General features: G+C 41.0%; 1 protein-coding gene across 10 annotated transcripts in view; it reads right to left on the reverse strand.

The window, feature by feature from the left end:
• myo9ab (myosin IXAb) overlaps nt 1-23,922 on the reverse strand; it is a 222,456-nt gene that overhangs the window by 49,041 nt on the left and 149,493 nt on the right. For all 10 annotated transcript variants that reach the window (XM_055934808.1, XM_055934807.1, XM_055934806.1 and 7 more), the window contains 3 exons: nt 15,324-15,445; nt 9,898-10,039; nt 7,873-8,068 (listed from right to left, as the gene is read on the reverse strand). In XM_055934808.1, coding sequence (XP_055790783.1) covers nt 7,873-8,068; nt 9,898-10,039; nt 15,324-15,445 — 460 coding nt within the window. The remainder of the gene's footprint in view (nt 1-7,872; nt 8,069-9,897; nt 10,040-15,323; nt 15,446-23,922) is intronic.

The raw sequence follows: 23,922 nt of genomic DNA on the forward strand, positions 1-23,922 counted from the left end.
CAGTCTGTAGTTTCTAAAAAGGTTTGAATTGTTTCTCTAAGTCGAACAGAAATATTTTTACAGCCATTTTCCCAGCCGAATTGAGTTTCCCAAAATGCGATGTGTCTCTTTAAGACCTTCTCTATAAAAGGCCATTTGACTTATGACCATAGGGACACGTCAGAGGCGTTCGCCAGACTGTAATGCGGAAGTGAGAATTGAAAGGAGTCGAATATCTCTTCCCTGGACTGAATAACAGAACTTCTTGTGAGACCTGCGCAGTTAAAATAAAAATCCGGGCGCGAAGGATAATTTGATCTCGGCTTCTGGAACAAGGTAGATAACGTTGAATATGATGCCTGACTACGATATTATTTGCTACATGTCACAAAATCATCCTAAAGTGTGTTTTTTCAATATACTTTAATTATATTATTGCAATTTATTCTGGACTTTAGATGTGAAACGACGGAAGAATTTTTTGAAGAAACGCTTTCTGGCGCAGCAATGCTACCGTGCTAGCTAACCAAAGAGGGAAATCATTCGTTCTGGAACCCAACTAAAGACTCTACTGGACATTGGACCCCGTTACAACATTCTGATGGAGTACCAAGAAAGATAAGACCCAATTTGGGATGCTTTTTCATATATATGTCGAACTGTTGAATGCTAACTCTGCTAACTATGCTAGGCTAGCGCTTGACTAGAATCAATGCTGCCTTATGCTAGCTTATGATGTTAGCTAATATAACGATATATTGTGTTTTCGCTGTAAAACACTTCAAAAATCGGAAATGTTGTCTGTATTCACAAGATATCTGTCTTTCATTAGTTATCCACCATATGTTTTTCTGAAATGTTTTATGAGGTGTAATTAGTAGCCGACGTTGGTGTATGTATTTTCTCTGGCTACTCCCGGCTGGATTCAGACTGTAGCTATGTATTAGCATTTTTGGGTAGCATCAATGTAAAACTGATTTATAGCTAAAATATGCACTTTTTATGAACAAAACATAGATTTATTGTGTAACATGTTATATGACTGTCATCTGAGGTCGTTTTTTCTGGGCTCTTTAGGTTGGTTTTAGTTTATTTCGGTTGGTTGTGCATGCTACTTCAATCATAATTCATACTTCATAATCATAATTCATACGTGTCTGTCCACTTTTGTATTTGGTGGTGAGCTAACATAAATATATGTGGTGTTTTCTCTGTAAAACATTTAAAAAATCGGACATGTTGGCTGGATTGACAAGATGTTTATCTTTCAAATGCTGTATTGGACTTGTTAATGTGTAAAAGTTAAATATTTTAAAAAAATAGATTTTGAATTTCGCGCTCTGCAGGGGTGTCATTTTCGGTCCGAGGTCGGGCTTGCACCCCAAACAGGTTAATAACAAACTTGTCTGCCATGTGTAAATACTAATACCTTGTTTAAAATACAAGCCTAGTTCGTTTAGCCACAGAAAAAGTCAGTAACCTTCCTGCTAGCCATGATTGGCTGAGATAATGAGTGGGCTGGACATGCCGAGAGATCGAGTTTTGAAATCATTGGAATTAGAGTATGATAGCTAAGGAGATGGAGAAAACACCTGTCTCCAGATTACATCTTCATGGATAACATAAAAACAACCTAACCAGCTCTGCTAGGGCGAGTAAAATGGTCAGTGAGCTGTTCTCTCAATTTGTTCGGGAAATAGCTAGCAAGCCAGCCATTTAGCTTGGGTGCTTGTCTGCTGATGTTAGGACAGAACGCTCGGGTGAACCCTATTTCTCAGCTAGAGCGTCCAGTCTGTGCTCTGAACTCCCCTAGAGCGAAATGCTCTGAATTTACGAACGGACAATCTGACAACGCTCTGAGTTTATGGGCGGGGCTATAGCTTAAGAGGGTGTGAACGATGCCGAATAGGTGTAGACAAAAAATAGCTCTCCAGTGGGTGTACCAAAATATTCAAAGGCCATTTTCTCAAAAGTGGAGTTACAAGTTGATCAACTTTCGAAGCAGAATTACTTTCCCACTGTTCCTCAACTGTAGTGTATGATATACCATTTTCTAGCTCTGAGTCTTTATTTTATCCAATGTAAAAAACACATTTTCAAATTTTGCTACATAAGACCGAATTGAGCCACAAATATGGACACACAACACCTAATACTACGTGGTGATGTGATGAATTGTGTACTGTCGCCCAAGGCTTATCTAGGGGACCAAATTATTTTGTACAGCGCAAGATTAAAGAAGTGCAATATTCAATGCCTTTACAAATAAAATTCTCAGATCAACTCTCTCCTCTATTGCTTTCCGTATTTGAGGAATCATTCCCCTCAAACCCTTTACCCTCAGCAATGAAACATTGAGTGTGGTTCATATAGGCCAATTTCTTACTGAATTGTGATGTAAAGATACTTTCTAAGATGATTGCATGCCGTTTTGAGTCAGTCCTTCCCTCCATTATATCTACAGGTCAAACTGGTTTCATAAAAAAGTATCATTATTTTCTCAACATTTGATGTCTTTGTAATATACTTTATAATTCCTTTTCATCTGACACTCCAGAGATATTGTTATCACTTGATGATGATAAGGCGTTTGATTATCTATTTTATACTCTCAAACAATTTGGATACGGTCCCAGTTTTATGTCCTGGATAAACGTCCTTTACTCATCCACTATAGCTACAATGCGCACAAATAATAACCTTTCATCCCATTTCCAACTTCAACGTGGGACAAGACAGGGTTGTCCTCTATGCTCTCAGCTGTTTGCCATCGCAGTTGAGCTTTTAGCCATAGCAATACGTAATAACACCAAAGATACTTGAAGAGGGGGCTTACAGCATAAAGTTTCACTCTATGTGGATGACATGCTATTATGTCTGACCCTTTAACTGGTCTTCCAGAGATTTAGGTTCCACTAAAGACATTTGGTAAAATACACCAGTCAAAAGTTTTAGAACACTAAGGGTTTTTCTTTATTTTTACTAGTGAAGTTTTTTTACTAGTGAAGACATCACAACTATGAAATAACACATATGGAATCATGTAGTAACCAAAAAAGTGTTCAACACATCAAAATATATTATACATTTAACTTCTTTGGGGCAGTATTTTCACGTCCGGATTAAAAGCGTGCCCAGAGTAAACTGCCTGCTATTCAGGCCCAGATGCTAGGATAAGTATATTATTAGTAGATTTGGATAGAGAACACTCTGAAGTTTGAATGATGTCTGTGAGTATAACAGAACTCATATGGCAGGCAAAAACCTGAGAAAAAATCCAACCAGGAAGTGGGAAATCTGAGGTTTGTAGTTTTTCAACTCTTTGCTTATCCAAGATAGGAAGTGCAATGACCCCATTTCCACTAAGGCTTCCACTAGATGTCAACAGTCTTTAGAACCTTGTTTGATGCTTCTATTGTGAAGTGGAGGTGAATGAGAGGGGATTGAGTAAGGTCTCTCCCAGAGTGCCACGAGCTAACCATGCGCGTTCATGTGATAGTTAGCTTACGTTCCATTGCATTTCTGGAGACAAAGGAATTCTCCGGTTGGAACATTATTGAAGATTTACGTTAAAAACATCCTAAAGATTGATTATATACATCGTTTGACATGTTTCTATGGACTGTAACAGAACTGTTTGACTTTGTCTGGACCTAGTGCTCGCGCCTCATGAATTTGGAATACTGGGCTAAACGCGCTAACAAAAAGGAGCTATTTGGACATAAATGATTAACTTTATCGAACAAATCAAACATTTATTGTGGAACTGGGATCCTGGGAGTGCATTCTGATGAAGATCATCAAAGGTAATGCTATTTCTGACTTGTGTTGACTCCAACATGGCGGATATCTGTTTGGCTTGATTTGTCGTTTGAGCGCCGTACTCAGATTATTGCATGGATAGCTTTTTCCGTAAAGATTTTTTGAAATCTGACACAGCGGTTGCATTAAGGAGAAGTGGATACAAAATTCCATGCTTTTATCAATGTTTATTATGACTATTTCTGTAAATTGATGTGGCGCTCTGCAAAATCACTGGATGTTTTGGAACTACTGAACATAACGCGCCAATGTAAACTCAGATTTTTTGATATAAATATGAACTTTACCGAACAAAACATACATGTATTGTGTAACATGAAGTCCTATGAGTGTCATCTGATGAAGATCATCAAAGGTTAGTGATTCATTTTATCTATATTTCTGCTTTTTGAGACTCCTCTCTTTGGCTGGAAAAATGGCTGTGTTTTTCTGTGACTTGGCTCTGACCTAACATAATCGTTTGGTTTGCTTTCGTCGTAAAGCCTTTTTGAAATCGGACACTGTGGCCGGATTTACAACAAGTGTATCTTTAAAATGGTGTAAAATACATGTATGTTTGAGGAATTTTAATTATGGGATTTCTGTTGTTTTGAATTTGGCGCCCTGCAGTTTCACTGGCTGTTGACAAGGTGGGACGCTACCGTCCCACGTACGCTAGAGAGGTTAAGATTCTTCAAATAGATACCCTTTGCCTTGATGATAGTTTTGCACACGCTTGGCATTCTCTCAACTAGCTTCACCTGGAATGCTTTACCAACAGTCTTGAAGGAGTTCCCACATTTGCTGAGCACTTGTTGGCTGCTTTTCCTCTGTAGTCCGACTCATCCCAAACCATCTCAATTTGGGTTGAGGTCGGGTGATTTTGGAGGCCAGGTCATCTGATGCAGCACTCAATCACTCTCCTCCTTGGTCAAATAGCCATTACATAGCCTGGAGGTGTGTTGGGTCATTGTCCTGTTGAAAAACAAATGATAGTCCCACTAAGCCCAAACCAGACGGGATGGCGTGTCGCTGCAGAATGCTGTGGTAACCATGCTGGTTAAGTGTGCCTTGAATTCTTAATAAAATCAGACAGTGTCACCAGCAAAGCATCCCCACAACATCACACCTTCTCCATGCTTCACAGTGGGAACCACACATGCGGATATCATCCGTTCACCTACTCTGCGTCTCACAAAGACATGGATGTTGAAACAAAGAAAATCTCACATTTGGACTCATCGACCAAAGGACAGATTTCCACTGGTCTAGTGTCCATTGCTCGTGTTTCTTGGCTCAAGCAAGTCTCTTCTTCTTATTTGTGTCCTTTAGTAGTGGTTTCCTTGTAGCAATTCGACCATGAAGGCTTATTTGCTTATTTGAGCTGTTCTTGCCATAATGTGGACTTGGTCTTTTACCAAATAGGGCTATCTTCTGTATACCACCCCTACCCTATCACAACACAACTGATTATCTAAACCGCATTAAGAAGGAAAGAAATTCCACAAATTAACTTTGAACAAGGCACACCTGCTAATTGAAAATCATTCCAGGTGACTACCTCATGAAGCTGGTTGAGAGAATGCCAAAAGTGTTCAAAGCTGTCCTCAAAAGCAAAGGGTGGCTACTTTGAAGAATCTCAAATATATTTTGATTTGTTTAACACATTTTGTTTGTTACTACATGATTCAACTACATGTTTGTTACTACATGATACAATGTAGAAAATAGTACAAATAAATAAAAAACCTGGAATGCGTAGGTGTCCAAACTTTTGATTGGTACTTTATATTTTTGTGTGTGCCTGTTTTGCATGTTATTTTGGCATTAATACGTGTGACATATCAGTTTGCAAATAATGTATATATAAAAAAAAAAGTGTTAATAAAACCACATACAAACATGGTCTTGAGTAAAGCAGCTCCAAAATGCAGGTGTTTCAGCATTAGCTCAGTGCTTTCTGTGGTGGTGAGGCAGCCAGCGGAAAATACTAAGCATAGGGGTTGGCAATGTTCTCTAGTTAAGCGGTGATATGTTCAGTGTTCTGTCACTCATGGGGACACTACGTCACTGCAAAACCTATGGGGAGAATTTGAAAATTCAAGCCCCTTGGGTGGTACATTAGAAGTGCCCATCCATGAAGGCTCAAGGTCATTGGCCACAGATAAAAGTATGTCAATTCACGTTATATCTACCGTAGATTTGATTGGACTGATCATGTCAACATCATACTTTCAAAATCTTAGCTAGCAAGCTAGACAAGCAGTCATCATTATGAATCAAGTCGACAATCTACGGACAAATTATTTTCGATCCTTGTCATATAAAGAGAAAATACAGATAAAACGTATCTGTGCTCATCGGCATTTGGAAATAAACATTACACAAGAAGTTGGAAATCGCAAATTCAACAATGAGTGGTTTAGAAGAAATCAGCAGCTAACTGCAAGTGTTGCAAGGCAATCACTAGCCTGCTATTCAGTGGAGTGGGTGTGTGGTCCAAGTCTGGGTTTAAGGGTCTCTTTCCAAGCTTAAAAGGATAAACATTCACATGCAACACAATGTGCCAGAAAATATTGAATACATTTGCCATGCTGTCAATCCAGCATGACTTCTGCCTTGTTCAAAATGAACTGGAAACTTGGAATTGTGAAATCTTAGACTTAAGTGAGTACAAGAACACTGGGACTCTGAAAAAATTGAGCTCCGACTGGGAAAATACTTTTGAACAGTCATCCAACTCGGAATTCCAAGTCGGGAACTCAATTGTCTTTCTAGAGCTCTGAACTGAAGATCACTGATGTCATGATTCAACCTTTTATTTTTCTGAGTTTCCAGTTGTCTTGAAAGCACCATAAATCCAGAGAATGCCAGACTTTGATGACAAAATTTTACCACAAGAAGGACCGCTGCGCCACTTTCCTGTGAGGTAAGTCCAAAAAAGTATTTTATGCTGCTGCATAAATTATGTAATATGCCAGGGAGATATGTATACTGTAGCTAAGAAAGTAATACTAAGTGTATGTTGTGCAGTAAGCTGTTAGTAGCCCATAGTAGCTCACCCTAATCATTTGGTCCCTTTCCCCCTCATAATTTAGCCTACTGTTCTGACTTGTTGGTTCACATGTAGCCTATAGCCTGTTTTAGAGAAATGTAATCATCGAATATTGTAAGAGCTTTCATTTCCTACTTATATGTCCCCCTTTATTTATCCTACGATTCTGACTTGGTGCACAGGGAGAACACTGTAAGAATAGCCCATGTTCTGAATTCTGTCGCTAGCTCGCTCATTAATCGAAATTACGGATTGCCTCTTATCCGCTCCCCTTATTCCGTAGTTTGTACATCTCAACTGTCAGTAGAAACCATTTGTTTAAGCAAGTGAGCCATTTCAGCTATGTTTTTAAAAGGCAGTAAACGAGGCTGAATGAACTGTTTGACTGCCAGACAAGGCTCTGCTGATAGCCAGGTGTAGCAGTGATAAGGATTCACTCCATGGTGCTGAAAAGAAAGCTCTGCAGTTGGGACAGCTTTATGTAGGCCCTAACAGTTTGTCAGCACCATTTGTCACAGTTATAGTCCAATTAATGTTTTGTTTAGTGTTGTGTTCTGTAGTGGCTTTGCTGACATGCATCCCAATGTTTTGTTGTTGTTTGCCCCACCAAGATTTACATGCTAAAATCAACACTGGTGCGTAATATTAGGAAAGTTGATAAATAAATATATTAGGCCTAGCCTATAGAAAGCTGATGGGATCCACCTCTTTTTAAGAGGCCATCAAAACTCTTTTCTCACGCAGTTGCATAGCCTATAGAAATATTGCGCAACATGAGCTCATGGGCACTCATGAAGTGTTTCGATTAGATTTTCGATCACATTTGCAGTGATGCCAGTGTGATTACAGGAACAATAGAGTGCTGAGCACCAGGCCGTTAGCAAGTTTGGTAGGCTACTAATGACCATCAGCAGCGTCAGAGCTTGGAGAAGCCTAATTACTGTGACTAAACGGTCACGTGGAATTTGACCACCGTTATGACTCGTGACCCCCCAGGTGTGGCAGTAATACGGTCACCATAACAGCCCTAGTCTCACCAGTCTTTTTGTCGGTGTGTCTCTTCCCGGCCTCCCTGAAGGCCACCATGGCTCTGAAGTAGGCTCTGAGCACGGCCCAGCGGAAGGTGGCCACGGGATCGATGCCCATCAGGCCACAAATGAAGGCGTTCTTACTGCTCTTCAACAGGGCCACGATGTCCGGACGCATGTGGTCTGTGTTCTTCTCCCTGAAGTCCTGTGGGGGGGGTGGATAGTATACAGATCTATCAACTAGATCAACTATAGATATACAGATATTAGACATGAGCTACACCATACCTTAGCAGCAGAATTGCCAGTACGAACATAAAGAATTTGAAGAAAAACTGTTAATGGTAAGCGTTATTTAATTGAACACTTGGGTGTTCATTCTACTAATTGTACATCTATGAACTGACTAATACCCAATGGAGGGGATGGCTCTAAGGTGGATTGAACTGGCAAGGATTTGGCAACGTAATTAGCTACACTTGATGTGTAAGAACTATGACACAAATGCGGGAATGACTATATCATGGCCCACTTATGAGCTCGAAACCAAAACCGAGTGCAAATGTGTCCTTTGAACACGAAAAGGGCGTTATCATCATTTTCACAATTTCACAGTATTATTCCAACCTCGTGTAGAACTATATAAAACATAGGAAAATCAAGTGTTTGCCTGCACTGGGCCTTTAAGGAGAGAACATCGATAATGTAAATACGATTTGTTTCATATCATTGTGCAAGAGAATACTACGCCCTTTACTTAAGAATGCAAAACACTGCGGTGGAAAATAAAGACATTTGTTTAGTAGCACTGATGTCGCACACACACACACAATTCCATGTACTCTCTCCCTCCACTGGTGTTTTTACACTCACGGCTTCTTATGTACCAGCTGTGTTCATTATCAACCATATTACTAACACGTTTAATGCATACATGCGCGGTAGCTGCCAACTGATATGTGAGAGCTTCATATCTACAGTTAAAGCTGTTATGGGTGGGCCTATATACAATATGATAACAAATATCACCCCTCCAGCATATATAAAGCTTTTTATCAAAACACAGCAGGGAACTGGGCAGTGAATCTGATTCAAATTGCAAAACAGGTCAATGGAACAACAAGAGGACTGGTTTTTATTTCTGTAACTATACCTACGGTCTACACTGAGTGTACAAAACATTAAGAACACCCTCCTAATATTGAGTTCCCTCAAAACGGCCTCAATTCGTCAGGGCATGGACTCCACAAGTTGTAGATAGCGTTCCACGGGGATGCTGGCCCATGTTGATTCCAATGCGTCCAACGGTTGTGTCAAGTTCGCTGGATGTCCTTTGGGTGGTGGACCATTCTTGATACACGCGGGAAACTGTCGAGTGGGAAAAACCCAGCAGCGTTGCAGTTCTTGACAAACTCAAACTGGTGAGACTGGCACCTACTACCATACCCCGTTCAAAAGGCACTGAAATCGTTTGTCTTGCCCATTCACTCAATTGTCTAAAGGCTTAGAAATCCTTCTTTAACCTGTCTCCTGCCCTTCATCTACACTGAGTGAAGTGGGTTTAACAAGTGACATCAATAACTTTCACCTGGATTTACCCTATGTCTACGCCATTATGTCACGGAAAGAGCAGGTGTTCCTAATGTTTTGTACACTAAGTGTATGTTTGAGAAGTCTGACAAATGACTCAAAGAATGGAAGAATGGTGCAAGGCCAGGGCAAATACCAGAGTGTCATAAATGCATTTGTTTTTGCAGTTGTGTCATTTCTCTTTTGCTGAGCATTTTCTGATTTTCTCTCAAGGGCAGTACCTAGCTACACACCTAGTTACACTTTCTCTGGCACAGAATATTTCATTGGTTTTATTAGAGGCCCAGGAGCACATTTAGGCTTGTGTCAAGGGCAATCATCAGTTAACAAAGCCAGGCTGACATGTGGTATGACCTGTTGTTGAGAATGTTGTGTTGTCGACAGGTGAGTACACTGATCTAAGGACACATGTTGCCATCATGAAATAACGTCAGCAGTCCTTACCTTGACCCCATATTTGACCTTGCCGGCGTAGTGGTGGATGATGAAGGCGGGCTCCATGACAGCGGGGAACTCGATGTAGCTGTTCCCCTCGTGCTGCCGCTTGAACTTGTCCAGCAGGGTCTGGTTAGAGGCCTGGGGAAAACTAAAGGGACAAACGAGGGGGGGGGTAGTTTAAAAGGGTTAATTCATTAATATAAAGGACTGCAGGATGGGATACCAAGGGATAGAGATCTGACTAGCCTGGTTCCAGATCAGTTTGTGCTGCCTTGCTAACTCCTGTGGTCATGCATGACAACACAAACAGAGTTGGGACCAGGGTATTTACTGACAGGTAACATATCATCTTTAGACGTCTCGGTATTCCTCTCAGTATTCACAATGAAACAAATGCATGACAAAGTCCTATGACCTGACACAAATCTCTAGCTACACTCCACTACGTATTTATTTGGACGACCCTCCTTTGGACAGTGAAGCTAAAACATTTAATTTGGATCTATGCTCCAGCATTATGGATTTGAAATCAAATGTTTCATATGAGGTGACAGTACAGAACGGGACCTTTTATTTGAGGGTATTTCCATACATATGTTTTAACATTTACAAACTAAAGCATTGCATTTGCGTAGTGGCATAGAGCAGGAGAGTAGAGGCGCTTGCAGTAGTTACCCACATGGGGAAATGTTTCGGTAGCCTAGGGTCTAATAAAAATATGGCCGTCTATAAACACATTTTATGCAATTCTACATAATTTTACAACGTTGGAGAGTGCAACGCTGGAGAGATGAGAGTTGCAGGCTTATGTCTATCACACCATTCAAGTTCTGTTAGAGATACAGGCGTGCTTCTCACACAGCCACGACCACGCGTTGGTCTAAAACATAGGTTACAATGTTGCACAAACCATAAGCCCGGACCGGCCCAACCAAAATCAACTCTTAGAATATCAGGCCCGGGCTGAAAACAAACTTTTCCACATTATGTTTTTTGGGTGTGCAGGAGAATTAACAGAGAGGCCACTCCAATGAACGTTGATCGCTTTTATTCAAATGTTTACACGTTGCAAAAAGTGAAAACTGTTTTAGATGCCACAAGAGGTTTCGGATCCGGCCAGAAAGGCTACGGAGCAACAGTCCAAAAACGGAGAGGTGCCAGACCTGTTCCAGCAAGATCCGGCTCAAATGAAATCCACCCATTTGAAGGTGTTGTAAGTATTTGGACAAATTCACTTATACAGTGCATTCGGAAAGTATTCATACCCCTTGACTTTTTGCACATTTGTTACATTACAGCCTTATTCTAAAATTTATTAAATAGTTTTTTCCTCATCAATCTACACACAATACCCCATAATTACAAAGCAAAAACAGAAATACCAAATTTTCATAAGTATTCAGACCCTTTTACTCAGTACTTTGTTGAAGCACCTTTGGCAGCGATTACAGCCTTGAGTCTTCTTGGGTATGACATTATAAGCTTGGCAGACCTGTATTTGGGGGAGTTTCTCCCATTCTTCTCTGCAGATTCTCTCAAGCTCTGTCAGGTTGGATGGGGAGTGTCGCTGCACAGCTATTTTCAGGTCTCTCCAGAGATGTTCGATCAAGTTCAAGTCCGGCCTCTAGCTGGGCCACTCAAGGACATTCAGAGACTTGTCCCGAAGCCACTCCTGCCTGAGGTCCTAAGCGCTCTGGAGCAGATTTTTATCAAGGAACCTTGTCTTTTGCTCTGTTCATTTTTCCCTCGGTCCTGACTAGTCTACCAGTACCTGCAGCTGAAAAACATCCCCACAGCATGATGCTGCCATCACAATGCTTCACTGTAGGGATAGTGCCAGGTTTCCTCCAGACGTGATGCTTGGCGTTCAGGCCAAAGAGTTCAATTTTGGTTTCCTCAGACCAGCGAATCTTGTTTCTCATGGCCTGAGAGTCCTTTAGGTGCCTTTTGTAAAACTCCAAGCGGGCTGTCATGTGCCTTTTACTGAGGAGTGGCTTTGTCTGGCCACTCTACCATAAAGGCCTGATTGTTGGAGTGTTGTAGAGATGGTTGTCCTTCTGGAAGGTTCTCACATCTTCACAGAGGAACTCTGGAGCTCTGTCAGAGTGACCATCGGGTTCTTGGTCACCTCCCAGACCAAGGCCCTTCTCCCTCGATTGCTCAGTTTGCCCGGGCGGCAAACTCTAGGAAGAGTCTTGCCGGTTCCAAACTTCTTCCATTGAAGAATGATGGAGGCCACTGTGTTCCTGGGGACCTTCAATGCTGCAGAAATGTTTTGGTAGCCTTCCCCAGATCTGTGCCTCGACACAATCATGTCTTGGAGCTCTAAGGACAATTCCTTCGACCTCATTTTGACATGAACTGTCAACAGTGGGACCTTATATAGACAGGCCTTTCCAAATCATGTCCAATCAATCAAATTTACCACAGATGGACTCCAATCAAGTTGTAGAAACATCTCAAGGATGATCAATGGAAACAGGATGCACCTGAGCTCAATTTCGAGTCTCATAGCGATGGGTCTGAATACTAAATACGGTATTTCAGTTGTTTTTTTTCTTAAAAAAAAAAATCTAAAAACCTGTTTTCACTTTCCAATTATGGGGTATTGTGTGTAGATTGATAAGGGAAATATTTTATTTAATACATTTTAGAATAAGGCTGTAATGTAACATGTGGAAAAAGTGAAAGGGTCTGAATACTTTTGGAATGCACTGTATGTGTATTAAAGTAGTCAAAAGTGTAGTATTTGCTGCCATATTCCTAGCACGCAATGACTACATCAAGCTTGTGACTCTACCAACTTGTTGAATGCATTTGCAGTTTGTTTTGTGTTTCAGATTATGTTGTGCCCCCCCAAAAATGAATGGTAAAATTTAAAAAAGCATTTTCAAGTCACTTTTATTATAAATAAGAATAAAATGTTTCTGAACACTTCTATATTAATGTGAATACCACCATGATAACGGATAATCATGAATGAATCGTGAATAATGATGAGTGAGAAAGTTAGAGGCATAAATATCATACACCCCCCCCCCCCCCCCCCCCCCCCCAAATGCTAACCTCCTCTATCATTGGTAATGGTGAGAAGTTTATATTAATGTCTTGGGGGTATGACCTTTGTGTGTGATCTTTCCAAATACTTATGACACCTTGAAAATGGGGGGACTAGATACATTACATAAAGTGCTTTCATTTCTAAACAGTAAAACAAATATGTATGAAAATACCTTCAAATAAAAAAGGTGACATTCTGTTCTGTCACCTCATATGAAACATTTGAACCTGAAAGCAAATTAACGGTTTTAGCTTCACTATCCAAATAAATATGTTTGGGACTGTATACCAAAAATTATAAGCCTATGGTATACCGGGGTAAATTGGTGTCAGCTTTTTCTAGCATACACATTGTCGCAAACTTTCGCCCTTTAGCTAAAGCATGCTATGGGACTCCTCTGCTCTGTACAAAGTAGCGTGCTCCCTTATTAAAGTAAACTACACACCATATACACTAAAACATGCCTCGGAGGCTATGACACATCCTGGTTCCCCTTGGGGTCAGAGAACGCGTCACTAGCCCGTTATAAATGGACTAACCTGTAGTAGGGCCCCTGGAAGCAAATGCTATCCTTGAGAGATTCTGATTGCTTCAGCTAGCTTGCGGTCTCTTAACTATAAATTATGAAATCTTAAGTGGGTTCTGGGCTGCTTCATAATGATTACCATCGCGTTCCTCCGTATGATGAAATAAATCACGTGAGAGGCCCGGGAGGGAGGCCTTTAAGAGGGGAAAAAGATCCCTCTTTGACCTTGTGGCTCTGGGAAAGCAGTCCCCACACTCATTCATCCACTTGTTATTACATCCAGATGAGTGTTCCGGGCTAAGTGGTTAGCAGCGCTAATAGCTATGTTAGGCTAGGTTAGCATGGCTAATACAGTCATGGTGGTCCTGTGTGTTCTTGTGTGCGTGGCTGACTTTAACTTATGTGGGATTGAGATGGTATTGTGAAGTGGCCTGTGTGAGAGGCTTTTAAAAAGGGCGGGCGAAAGCGTACATGTGCCCCAAAAAGGCAAACGTATGAATGAGTATCATTTTTATGTGCTTAAGTTAGCCTGGCTAAAGCTGTAATCAATCAAGCATTTCGCTAGTAATGAAGAGAGCCTGTTGTATTCCTCATCTTGTCTGTAATCTGCGGGGTGACTAAGTAGGGAGACTAAGGTCACTATAAATGTGTAGGTCCATCAATGTAACTAACTTGGTTTTATATTGGCTTTGTCCTAAAGAAGTTTGACATAGTCAGGTCAAACATTATTGGCAATAAAAGACTGTGTAAAATAAACAATACAAACACTGAGCTATACTGTATGCAATTTCTTTTTTGAAAATGATATTATTTTATACTACTGTAATACATTTGCTCAGGAAAATAGATACAAGTAATACAAAAAAATATAGGGGAAAAAAAGATAATTTTTTGCACTATTTTTATTTGTCTTTTTTTTTTTTTTTTTTTTACTCTGCATAATTGGGAAGGGCTCATAAGCAAGCACAGTAAAGTCTACAACCCGTTGTATTCGGTACATGTGACAAATAAAATTGGATTTGATTTCAATACTCCAGCACCCTCCCCTTGCGAGGATAATGACACAGCCTATTTTCTCAAACATTTTATGAGATTGTAGAACACTTTGGGAGGGATCTTAAGCCATCCCTCCATACATCATCTTTCCAGATCCTTGATATCATTTGTCTGCGCCTATAGAGTGGCCCCTTCAATTCAAACTGTAGGTTTCATCCAAAAACGTAAGCATATCCTGAGAAGTACCTCATACCTACGGTAAAATATGGTGGTGGCTCTTGGTTGTTACGGGGCTATTTTGCTTTTACTGGTCCTGGGGGCCCTTATTAAGGTCAACAGCATTATGAACTCTACCAAGTACCAGAACATTTTATCCAACAACCTGGTTGCCTCTGCCAGGAGGCTGACACTTGGCTACAAGTGGATCTTCTAGCAAGACAATACCACCAAGCACACATCAAAAATCCACAAAGAAATGGTTAATTGACCACAAAATCATCATTTTGCAGAGGCCATCTCAGTCTCTGGACATGAACCCAATTGAAAACCTGTAGTTTGAATTGAAAAGAGAAGTACATAAGAGCAAACAAAAGATACCAATAATGTTGGACCTGACTGTATAAAACCAGCACAATCTTCTGAGCCCTGCCTAATCCTTCCCAACTACTATGTTCTTAGGAGCTTGAGGACATTCAAGAACAAACCCTTTTTACAGGTTTTGGAAAGAAAGTACACATCTTAATGTGACATTGCAGGAAACTGCCCAGAGGTATTGCTTTAACTAGGACAGGCGTGTACAAAAAAAAGGATGGCGAAAAGAGAAAGGCTTTGACGTGACAGCTCACATACTTGCACTCTTCGTCCAGCAGGTGGAGCAACGCAGTGGGCTTCTTGCTGATGAGGTTGATGCAGCCGGTGTTGTCGATGTAGTCGATGTTGTGCCAGCTGATGCCCTCTGCCCTGTACTCCTCCTGAGGAGGCAGGGGGGAACAACAGTGATGTGGTGTCAGAAAGTGCTGACGGTAAAAGTTGTTCACAAATCATCCAATACATAACATTTCCCCTTTGGTTTATTCAATTCATGTGAAGGTCAAGTCAAAAGTCTGGGGAATGCAGCAGAGAAACAACATGATTGAACAGTAAATTCATCACACTTGTTATGGTACATTCTGCTAACTTTAAAGGGATACTTCGGGAATTTGAGGCCCTTTATCTACTTCCCCAGAGTCAGATAAACTCGTGAATACAATTCTTAAGTCTCTGCGTGCAGTTTGAAGGAAGTTGATAACAAGCGCTAGCGCAATTGCTAACAAGCGTTAGCACAACGACTGGAAGGCGATGGTACATGCTAAGCTAACATATGGAATTGTTTTAAGATGGTCATACCATGGATCATTTAGCTATTAGATTTGTTATTTTAGGACCACATTAGGTATAAAAAAAAATGATAAAAAGATTATTAGATAAAATATTGAGTTTGGTCTTTACTACTAGCCCATAAAAATGCATTGCATTGATTCCTTAGGATTTATTTTTTGACTAAGGTTTTGAAGTATCCGTCTCAGGAAGTACTTTAGTTTTTTTGGCCACATATTTTGTTGGCACAAAACTACCTTCAACCCTTCGTTTGTATGGGTTACCTTCAGATGAGTGCCGTTTGGGCGTTACAGACATTTGTGAGAAGACCGATTTTCGGCTCATGGTATGATAAACACAGTTGCAGGCCGGCATAGGCGGATGCAGTGGATTGCCCAAACCTGATATCTCTAGCTTAAACTGACGGATTCTGCTAGCCGATTGTTGTATTATGTTACTTAGATTGACGCATGGGTGCGTCAATAGACTCTTAAGGATTAACTTCCTTCATACTGGACACAGAAAGCATAAGCCACATTGAAACAGACCAGACGTTAACTATACAACAAAGGTCTCCAAGTGTGAACAGTTTCCCCCCCAAAAAATGAGGGCGAGACTTTTTACAGTGTAACGTCGCGAAGAAAGTCTAGAAAACCATCAGTTTATGACACCTGGAACCCAGTGGAGTTGGGGGGGATATAAACAGGTTTAGGGGTGCAGGTCACGTATGTTAGCTGGGTGTTCTAAGCCCCTCGAGCTCTCCCGACTACTGTAGTATGACCCAGAAGCCCTGTGGGAGCCATCGTGTGCATCTTTGGGTCAGACACCATCACAACAACAGAGGACCAGGAAGTGGAACTAGCCGGGACGCCCATCTCTGCGGCTAGCAGGGCTTACGGTGTGGCCAGCTGAAGCAGGAACATGCTTTCATGTGTGCGACTTGACATGTGGCAAGCACACTAAGAAAAGCCTTCTTAACATGCAGTAGTTAGAGAAAAGAGGTTGTGGAAAAGGAACCAGAAATGACAAATTAGTCATTAGTGTGCGTTTTAGAGGAAATAAGTCTTTCTATTCCTCAGCCCAAGTGGCAACTAGAGGCAAACTATACCCATGAAATTGTACATACAACTTACTCACATCATGAAGCATTACTATACCGTCTCATTATGACAGTGCTCCTGTGTTCATCTATCACAAAAGACAAAAGTTCAAAATATATATTTATATATATTTTTTGAATTGTCAAAGAAATTCCAACCTGGGACATGACAAATCTGCACTAAACACAGGGCAAAGCAATCAAGGCCTAAACCTTCCTGTATTACAGAGGGGAACATAAGTTTTATGTGCAACAGAGCTTTTCAGGGGTTATGGCCGTATCATCTATTACTGCAGTTTGTGCTCTCTTCCTGTGCTCTGTCTCTCTCTTTCTCTCTCCCCCTCTCGGTCACTTGCTCTCTGTCACTCGGCTCTCTCTCTCTCTCGCACTCTCCTCTTTTTCACTGCTCTCTCTCGGCATCCTATGCTGTATTGTGCTTGGCAGGCTGCCCCAGTGTTAATGGCCCAGGGCCGTAGGGGACAGAAGCAGGCTCTCTCTCGTTACTATAAAATGAAAGGGTGGTTTATTGAAGTGTAGGGAGGAACACTGGGTCTGTAGAGGGAGTTGGGAGCAGGTTATGGTGATTTTACACCTTTAAAAGCAGCTACAGTATAGATACAGCATTGTGAGTCATGGAGCATCTCTGTATAGCCTGATCCCAGATTTGTTAGAGCAGTCTTGCCAATAGGAGTTGGAAAGAGGCAACATAGGATGAATAGATCTGGGATCAGGCTATCGGTGTTAGTGAGGGTAGTTTACTTTCTCTGTACTAATACTGTAGAGCAGAGAGTTCTGAAGGAGTCAGAGGATTGGGACTTAAGACGGGTCCACATGACTCATAGTGATGACGTCCTCAAGGCGTAAGCTGAACTCACTGACCGGAAATAGTAGCTACGGGGTTGGAATAAGGCGGTTCCGGTAAAGCTAATGAAATCCTATCAAAATGATGACCATTTTACATTTCATTAAGTTTCCAGACTTCAGTGGGTGGGTGATGCATCATGAATGAACTGGCATTCCATTTACACAATTATTCATAGAAAAGGCAGAATTGAATCACCCTCTGATTTCAAACACAGACACCAGAGCACAGATGTTTTCTTGAAGTTGGTGAGAAGTCCATATATCTCAGGAGAGTGCCTAAATGTGATACACTGTTCGCATAGAGGCTGTGGTCAAGTGCTTTTGAGCTCGGATACGTCTGTAAATCATTTTCATACGGAGCGAAAATTAAGGAGCAATTGGCATGGTGGTGTAAACATTGGAGTCGGGCCCCTGTGGGTAATACTATTCGGTGGGGTCCTATTTGCTTTGGCCACTGTTCAAATGTAAACACTCAAATACTCGCTGCTGATAAGAGTAACTGATTGGTTGGAGAGGTGAGAGGGCCCAGTGTGGGGGAAGAGGACTAGGACTCATTTTTGCATGTCATCACCCTAACAATTCAAGTTAGGATTTGGGGAGGATAAACTGGATAGCTGATCCTAGATTGAGCGCAAGCAAGGGGGAGTGGAATAAATTGACCCTACACACTAATCTGAGGTCGTTTTTGCATTTCATCAGGATCTTATCAGATTAGGATTTGGAGATTGTAGGCTGATCCTAGATCTGTGCAACTTCGACCCAGAGCAAGGGATGGGGATTAGAGGTGTGTAGTATTTTTCTTCATTCAAACGTCAGAGGGAGGGAGGGGACATGACCACACTACTATTCACAAACACAAATCATTCAGAATCTGGCAACCCCTTACACAGGGCCTGGTACTCAATTTAACCTCCACAGTTTCTATTGTAAAATAAACTCCCATATGAAAAAACAATAACTATGCAGGGCCAAACTTTTGGGTGAACTTATAATAAACTTTAATCACCTTAAAGCAACATTAGGGGTGATGTTTTTGGGGTAAATGCTTAAGTGGCAGTTTCCTACTTACTAGTTGGCCATCACAAGGACAGGTCCTGATCATGTGTCAGAATGTTACGGCAAAATGTAGATTTCCGCCTAAATAGACATTCCCAAAAGTAATTCATTTCATGAGATAGCCATAAAGAATAACTAGTAATGCGGCAGAGTTCTAGAAAGGTCTGGAACTCACCTTTCTGATAAAGATAGTTATACATTGCTGAGGTGTACTCACTTTTGAGGACAAAAGCTCAAGGAAATAATATTATGAAAATATAAACAACTATACAACTTTTTTTTCTATTAAACATAAGTGGGGGAATAGGGCTTGAAGTACCTGCAATGCTTTCTAAATATAGTAACAATCAAATTACAAATAACTTATAAGATTTCACCTTTCTTATAACTGTAAAACAAATCTGATCACATTTAGTGACGGTACAAATTTGGCCTCATTTCATAGAACTGACGACAGAGCATCTTCTACCAAGCCTCCTCTGAGCGATGCAGAGACACCATTAGAATGTTTGCAGAGTCGTTACAACTTCAGCTTTACGCACAAAAGGTGACTCCGTCCTTCTGTGACTAAGAGAAAGTGTCTGTGTTTCAATTCTACAAAATTATTTACAAACTATTCACATTGAGAGCTCTAAATCTGGCTGAAAATAATCCCAGCGAGATGAAACCACGATTGATCAAATTGCTGAACTGTCCCCTTTCATATGGATTATGTGTGTGTTTGTTTTCGCAGGGGCATTTCGGTGCACCTGTGATAACCTCTGCTAATCTGTGTACGCGACCAATAAACTTTGATTTGATATGCCGTCTCCCAGGCTGGGCTCTGTCGATTCTTTGTCTAGGTAGGCCAGAAAATGTGATGTCTTTGCTTTGCTGACAGGGTGGTAGCGGGAAGCAGGCAGATGGGGCTTTCCAGCACTGAACCCTGCGACGTTCACAGAGCGCTTTGTACACCAGTCGGAACCGGTCCAGAACTGCTCAAAGTCCCCTTAATATCAAAGTGAGGTATGATGATAGAAATCTACAGTATAGGCCTAACAGAAAAACACTGACTTCATAAGATTTACTAAGGCTTGGTTGGTTTTAGCTACTGTTATGTTTGACAGGGCCTTACACAACAATGTTTTCCATGACAAATGACACATTTTGTTTCACACCTGAACTAATATTAACCAACACTGTACAATTGACCAGCTGTATTTGTTCAGAAAATCATTTTGTATTATTTCACTTCATATCAAAAGTTCCTTTTTATGAGAAAAGAGCAATTAGTGCATTTCAAAAATTGCTGTGAAGGCCCTAAGCTGGGCTAAAAACACTCAGTATGTTGTGTGTGTGTGTGTGTGTGTGTGCGCACACGTGTGTTCCCAGCCCACAGAGTGGAGGTGACAGAAACAGATGACATAGCCAATGCCAGCTGGTGGTTATATGTGAGCGTCATTGTGAGTGAAGGGACATTAGCCCACATGTTTAAAAACACTGCCCCCCCCCCCCTCCCCTCCTCCAGCTGGCAGCGATGGGCCCGCCCGCCGACCTGCCACAGCCAATCAGGGACCGGAGAGAGGGAGACGAGCGGTGACAGCCATCGTGTCTGTCTGTCTGATCACAGCGTACATCTATCCAGCATCAGTTTTAGGAGGTTACCATGAGAATGAGAGAGCTACGGTGGTTTACAGAGTAGACGACCTAACATGCAGTGCATACCACATCCACTGTAGTTGTATGCATGTGTATCAGAGATGTGTTGACTGCAGAACGAGGGTGCAGGGTATGTCATTGTGTTAAGGACAACTGAAGTGTTGCTCACCAGTTTCTCATCATGATAGACCGAGACAGACAGAGTATTACTGTGTTAATGAAAACTCAAGTGTCTCAGCCTCGTAATGACAGCTCATCACACAGCCTAGGTCCTCCAGACCTAATTTACTCACGGGTGACATGCTAAATGTTAACTAAAGTACACTGAGGAAGTGCAGGCAGTCACAAAATTTTGTCAGCCGGGTGATTGTCAAGCAAATAACGGTCGGTCTCAAGGTAATTGACCGTGAATTAACATAAACACATTTAGCATCTCCTGGCTTCCACACAGCCTACAAGTCACTGATGCAAACCTTTGGAACATCTACATTTTAAAAAGTCTAATAAATCCATGTAATGCAGCCTACACCTTCACAATAAATCGATTATTTATTTTAGGCAGGTCTAAAGAAAATGTAGTCTATTTCCAGAAAAACAGAAAAGTATACTCTGAGTTGTCCTTATGTTAGGCCCTGATCTGGCTATGCCATATGGCTGTGGGCTACACTAGCTCATTTATCAGACAAGATTTGGTTAGAATTCCGTGACATTATTTTATAGTATGAAGAATACAATTGAACAAAGTGGAATAAAACAGAAAGGATATTTTCTCCAAACGATTTGCGCACATGCGGCTATTCTGTGTTGAGCGGTTAATGAAGAAATAGATACTCCTATATGTTTTATTGAGAGTTATTAATGTAACTTTAGTTGTTCTACAAACGTTGGGCTATATGTTTCCAAACATAGTCTGGGACAGTTGTGGGATGCGATAGATCCCAAATTAATACAACCACTAGCATCAAAAAAACGTTTTTACGCAATGAGGCTGACACAACGTGTAGCTTAAAATGTGATCAACTATTAGGCTATTTCTTCACATTATAAGCGCAGCAATGCGCACATGGCAGTTGGCTATAATCGTGAATGTTCCATTACCGTGAAAATACCATTATCAAAAAGGGTCTGTAAATGCAATTATGCAGGTAATGCTTTTATTATAAAGGTGGTGGTGGTCATTTTATGGTGAAAATGATCTTCCCCAAACTTGAAACTCACGCACTGCTCATGTATGCCAGTTAGGCTCTACACCCCTTGTAAAGCGGATTAATGTGCTACATTGGAAGTTATCTGGCCACTTTAGTTGTGATACAAACCTTATCAAAACATGTATAGGCCTATCGGCTAGGCTACATGAGGTGTGCGACTATGATTTGAAAAAGTCAACAAAAAAGGCATTGTTTCTGGGCATCCTTCACAAGTGATAATATATAATTCACAAGTGATAAGCAATGTGCTTAATATTAGGAGAGTTGAGAAATAAATATGGCCTATAGAAAGCTGATGGGAGCCTCCTCTTTTTAATAGAGGCCATCACTCTGATTTTATAGAAATGTTGGGCAACATGAAGTGGTTGATTTGATTTTTTATTACATTTGCTTTGATGTCAGAGTGATTAGAGGGACAATAGAGTGCTGAGTACCAGGCAGTTAGCAAGTTTGGTAGGTTACTAATGACCATCAGCAGCATTAGAGCTTGGAGAAGCCTAATTACCGTGACTAAACAGCCAAGTGGAATTTGACTGCCTTCATGAGGCCAATGTCACCGCAACAGCCCTACATGCAGTGTAGCGATGGTTGAAATAGAACAGAGAGATTCCACCACACATACATTATTCTACACTTAGACAAAGAGGGAAAGACCTACAGTAAAATAATGATTACCTGATTAGATATGAAAACACTCAAACACAATTACAGACAAAATCAATTGATAGAAGAGTGAATCTAAAAGGTCCTGCTTTAGCGCAACCACTTAGCAGCTGTGTGTGTGTGTGTGTGTGTGTGTGCCCTTTCTGCCTTGCTATTTCACTGTAATGGCAGTGGGTAGTAGATACGTGTAGTCGTGCAGGTGGTGAGTCATGGAGAGGTAACAGTACTGACACAGTTTCTGACACAAATGACCGGTCACAGCAATGACAAGCAGCAGCTAAAGGACTCAGGAATCTCTTTTTCAAGTTAACCCTATCTCAATGGGACCAGGTCCTGTATCCACAAAGCGTCTCAGTAGGAGTGCTGATCAATGAACAGTTTTGACTTTTAGATCATAATAAATAATATTATATGGAAAGATCCTAGATCAGCACTACTTCTCAGATGTTTTGTGGATACGGGCACTGATTAAATAAAGAATAAATAAATAAAAACATGCATCATAGAATTAATGCTAGGATGGATGAACTATACTTTCTGGTACAGAGAAAAATAATACAAAAAATGAATTGGATGTTCTAAGCCCACAATAATGCTTAAACCACATCAGGATAAAATGTTGAGTGTAGTTAACTTTTAATTCAAGTGCGCACCAGCAAGAGAAGATTCTTTGGTCAGTGGAGTTTCTGTAGCGCACATGTGATTACGGAGTTTGCAAAACAAAAGGCCACTGGATTGATGCAAATAATCATGATATCATCCTGCCAGGTAGGCATAGTTCACCTCGTCAAATAACATTTAGAAGGTTTTTGGGATCATCTCAACAAGAAGGTTATCGTTAGCATCATCGCTAACGGCTGCACAAAGGGTAGACATACACGCGCATACAGATACGGCCATTGCCTTTTCAGAAAGTTGCAGGGAATATGAATCACTGACACATTTTGTTTCATGTCTTATGGTCAAATTAATACATTTTCTAATAAGTTCAATCAATTTAGTTGATTTTCTACCAAGTATATTTTAGAATATTGTTGAATTCCGTTTTAATGTCTGGATTCTGTGATTCAGTCCGCAACGCGGATATGGTAAGGCCCCACATAAGCTACTTCAAATACTCAAAAGTCCGCAAAAGAAACTTACCACACTGAAAAGTCTGCATAAGAAATTTAAAACACACAGAACCTGAGTAAGAAACGAACCACACTCAAAAGTTCTCCTAGTATGCCATAAGCAAATGAACCAACTCAAAAGTCCTCATAAGCCAGGCACTGGGGCGCTAGCCTAAATAGGCTAAATGAGACATAAACCAAAACAATAAACACCATGCATACAAAACATGAATAGAACAAGCCTATCTCCAGGTCATTATAAGTGGTAAACACAGACAGAGGGGAGACAGGCAGCGTTACTCGAGTCGGTAGCCAAGAAGGCCAAAACATCCTCATCAAAACCAAATCAAAACACCCCGCCTGGAAACCTCTTGAGTGCGTAAATTCCAGACCTCGTAAACCGTGCATTTACTGCATTCCTTCCGACGATGAGGAAATAGCCCTTTTTCACA

This window comes from Salvelinus fontinalis, chromosome 9 (genome assembly GCF_029448725.1).
Source record: "Salvelinus fontinalis isolate EN_2023a chromosome 9, ASM2944872v1, whole genome shotgun sequence".
Classification (NCBI taxonomy): domain Eukaryota; kingdom Metazoa; phylum Chordata; class Actinopteri; order Salmoniformes; family Salmonidae; genus Salvelinus; species Salvelinus fontinalis.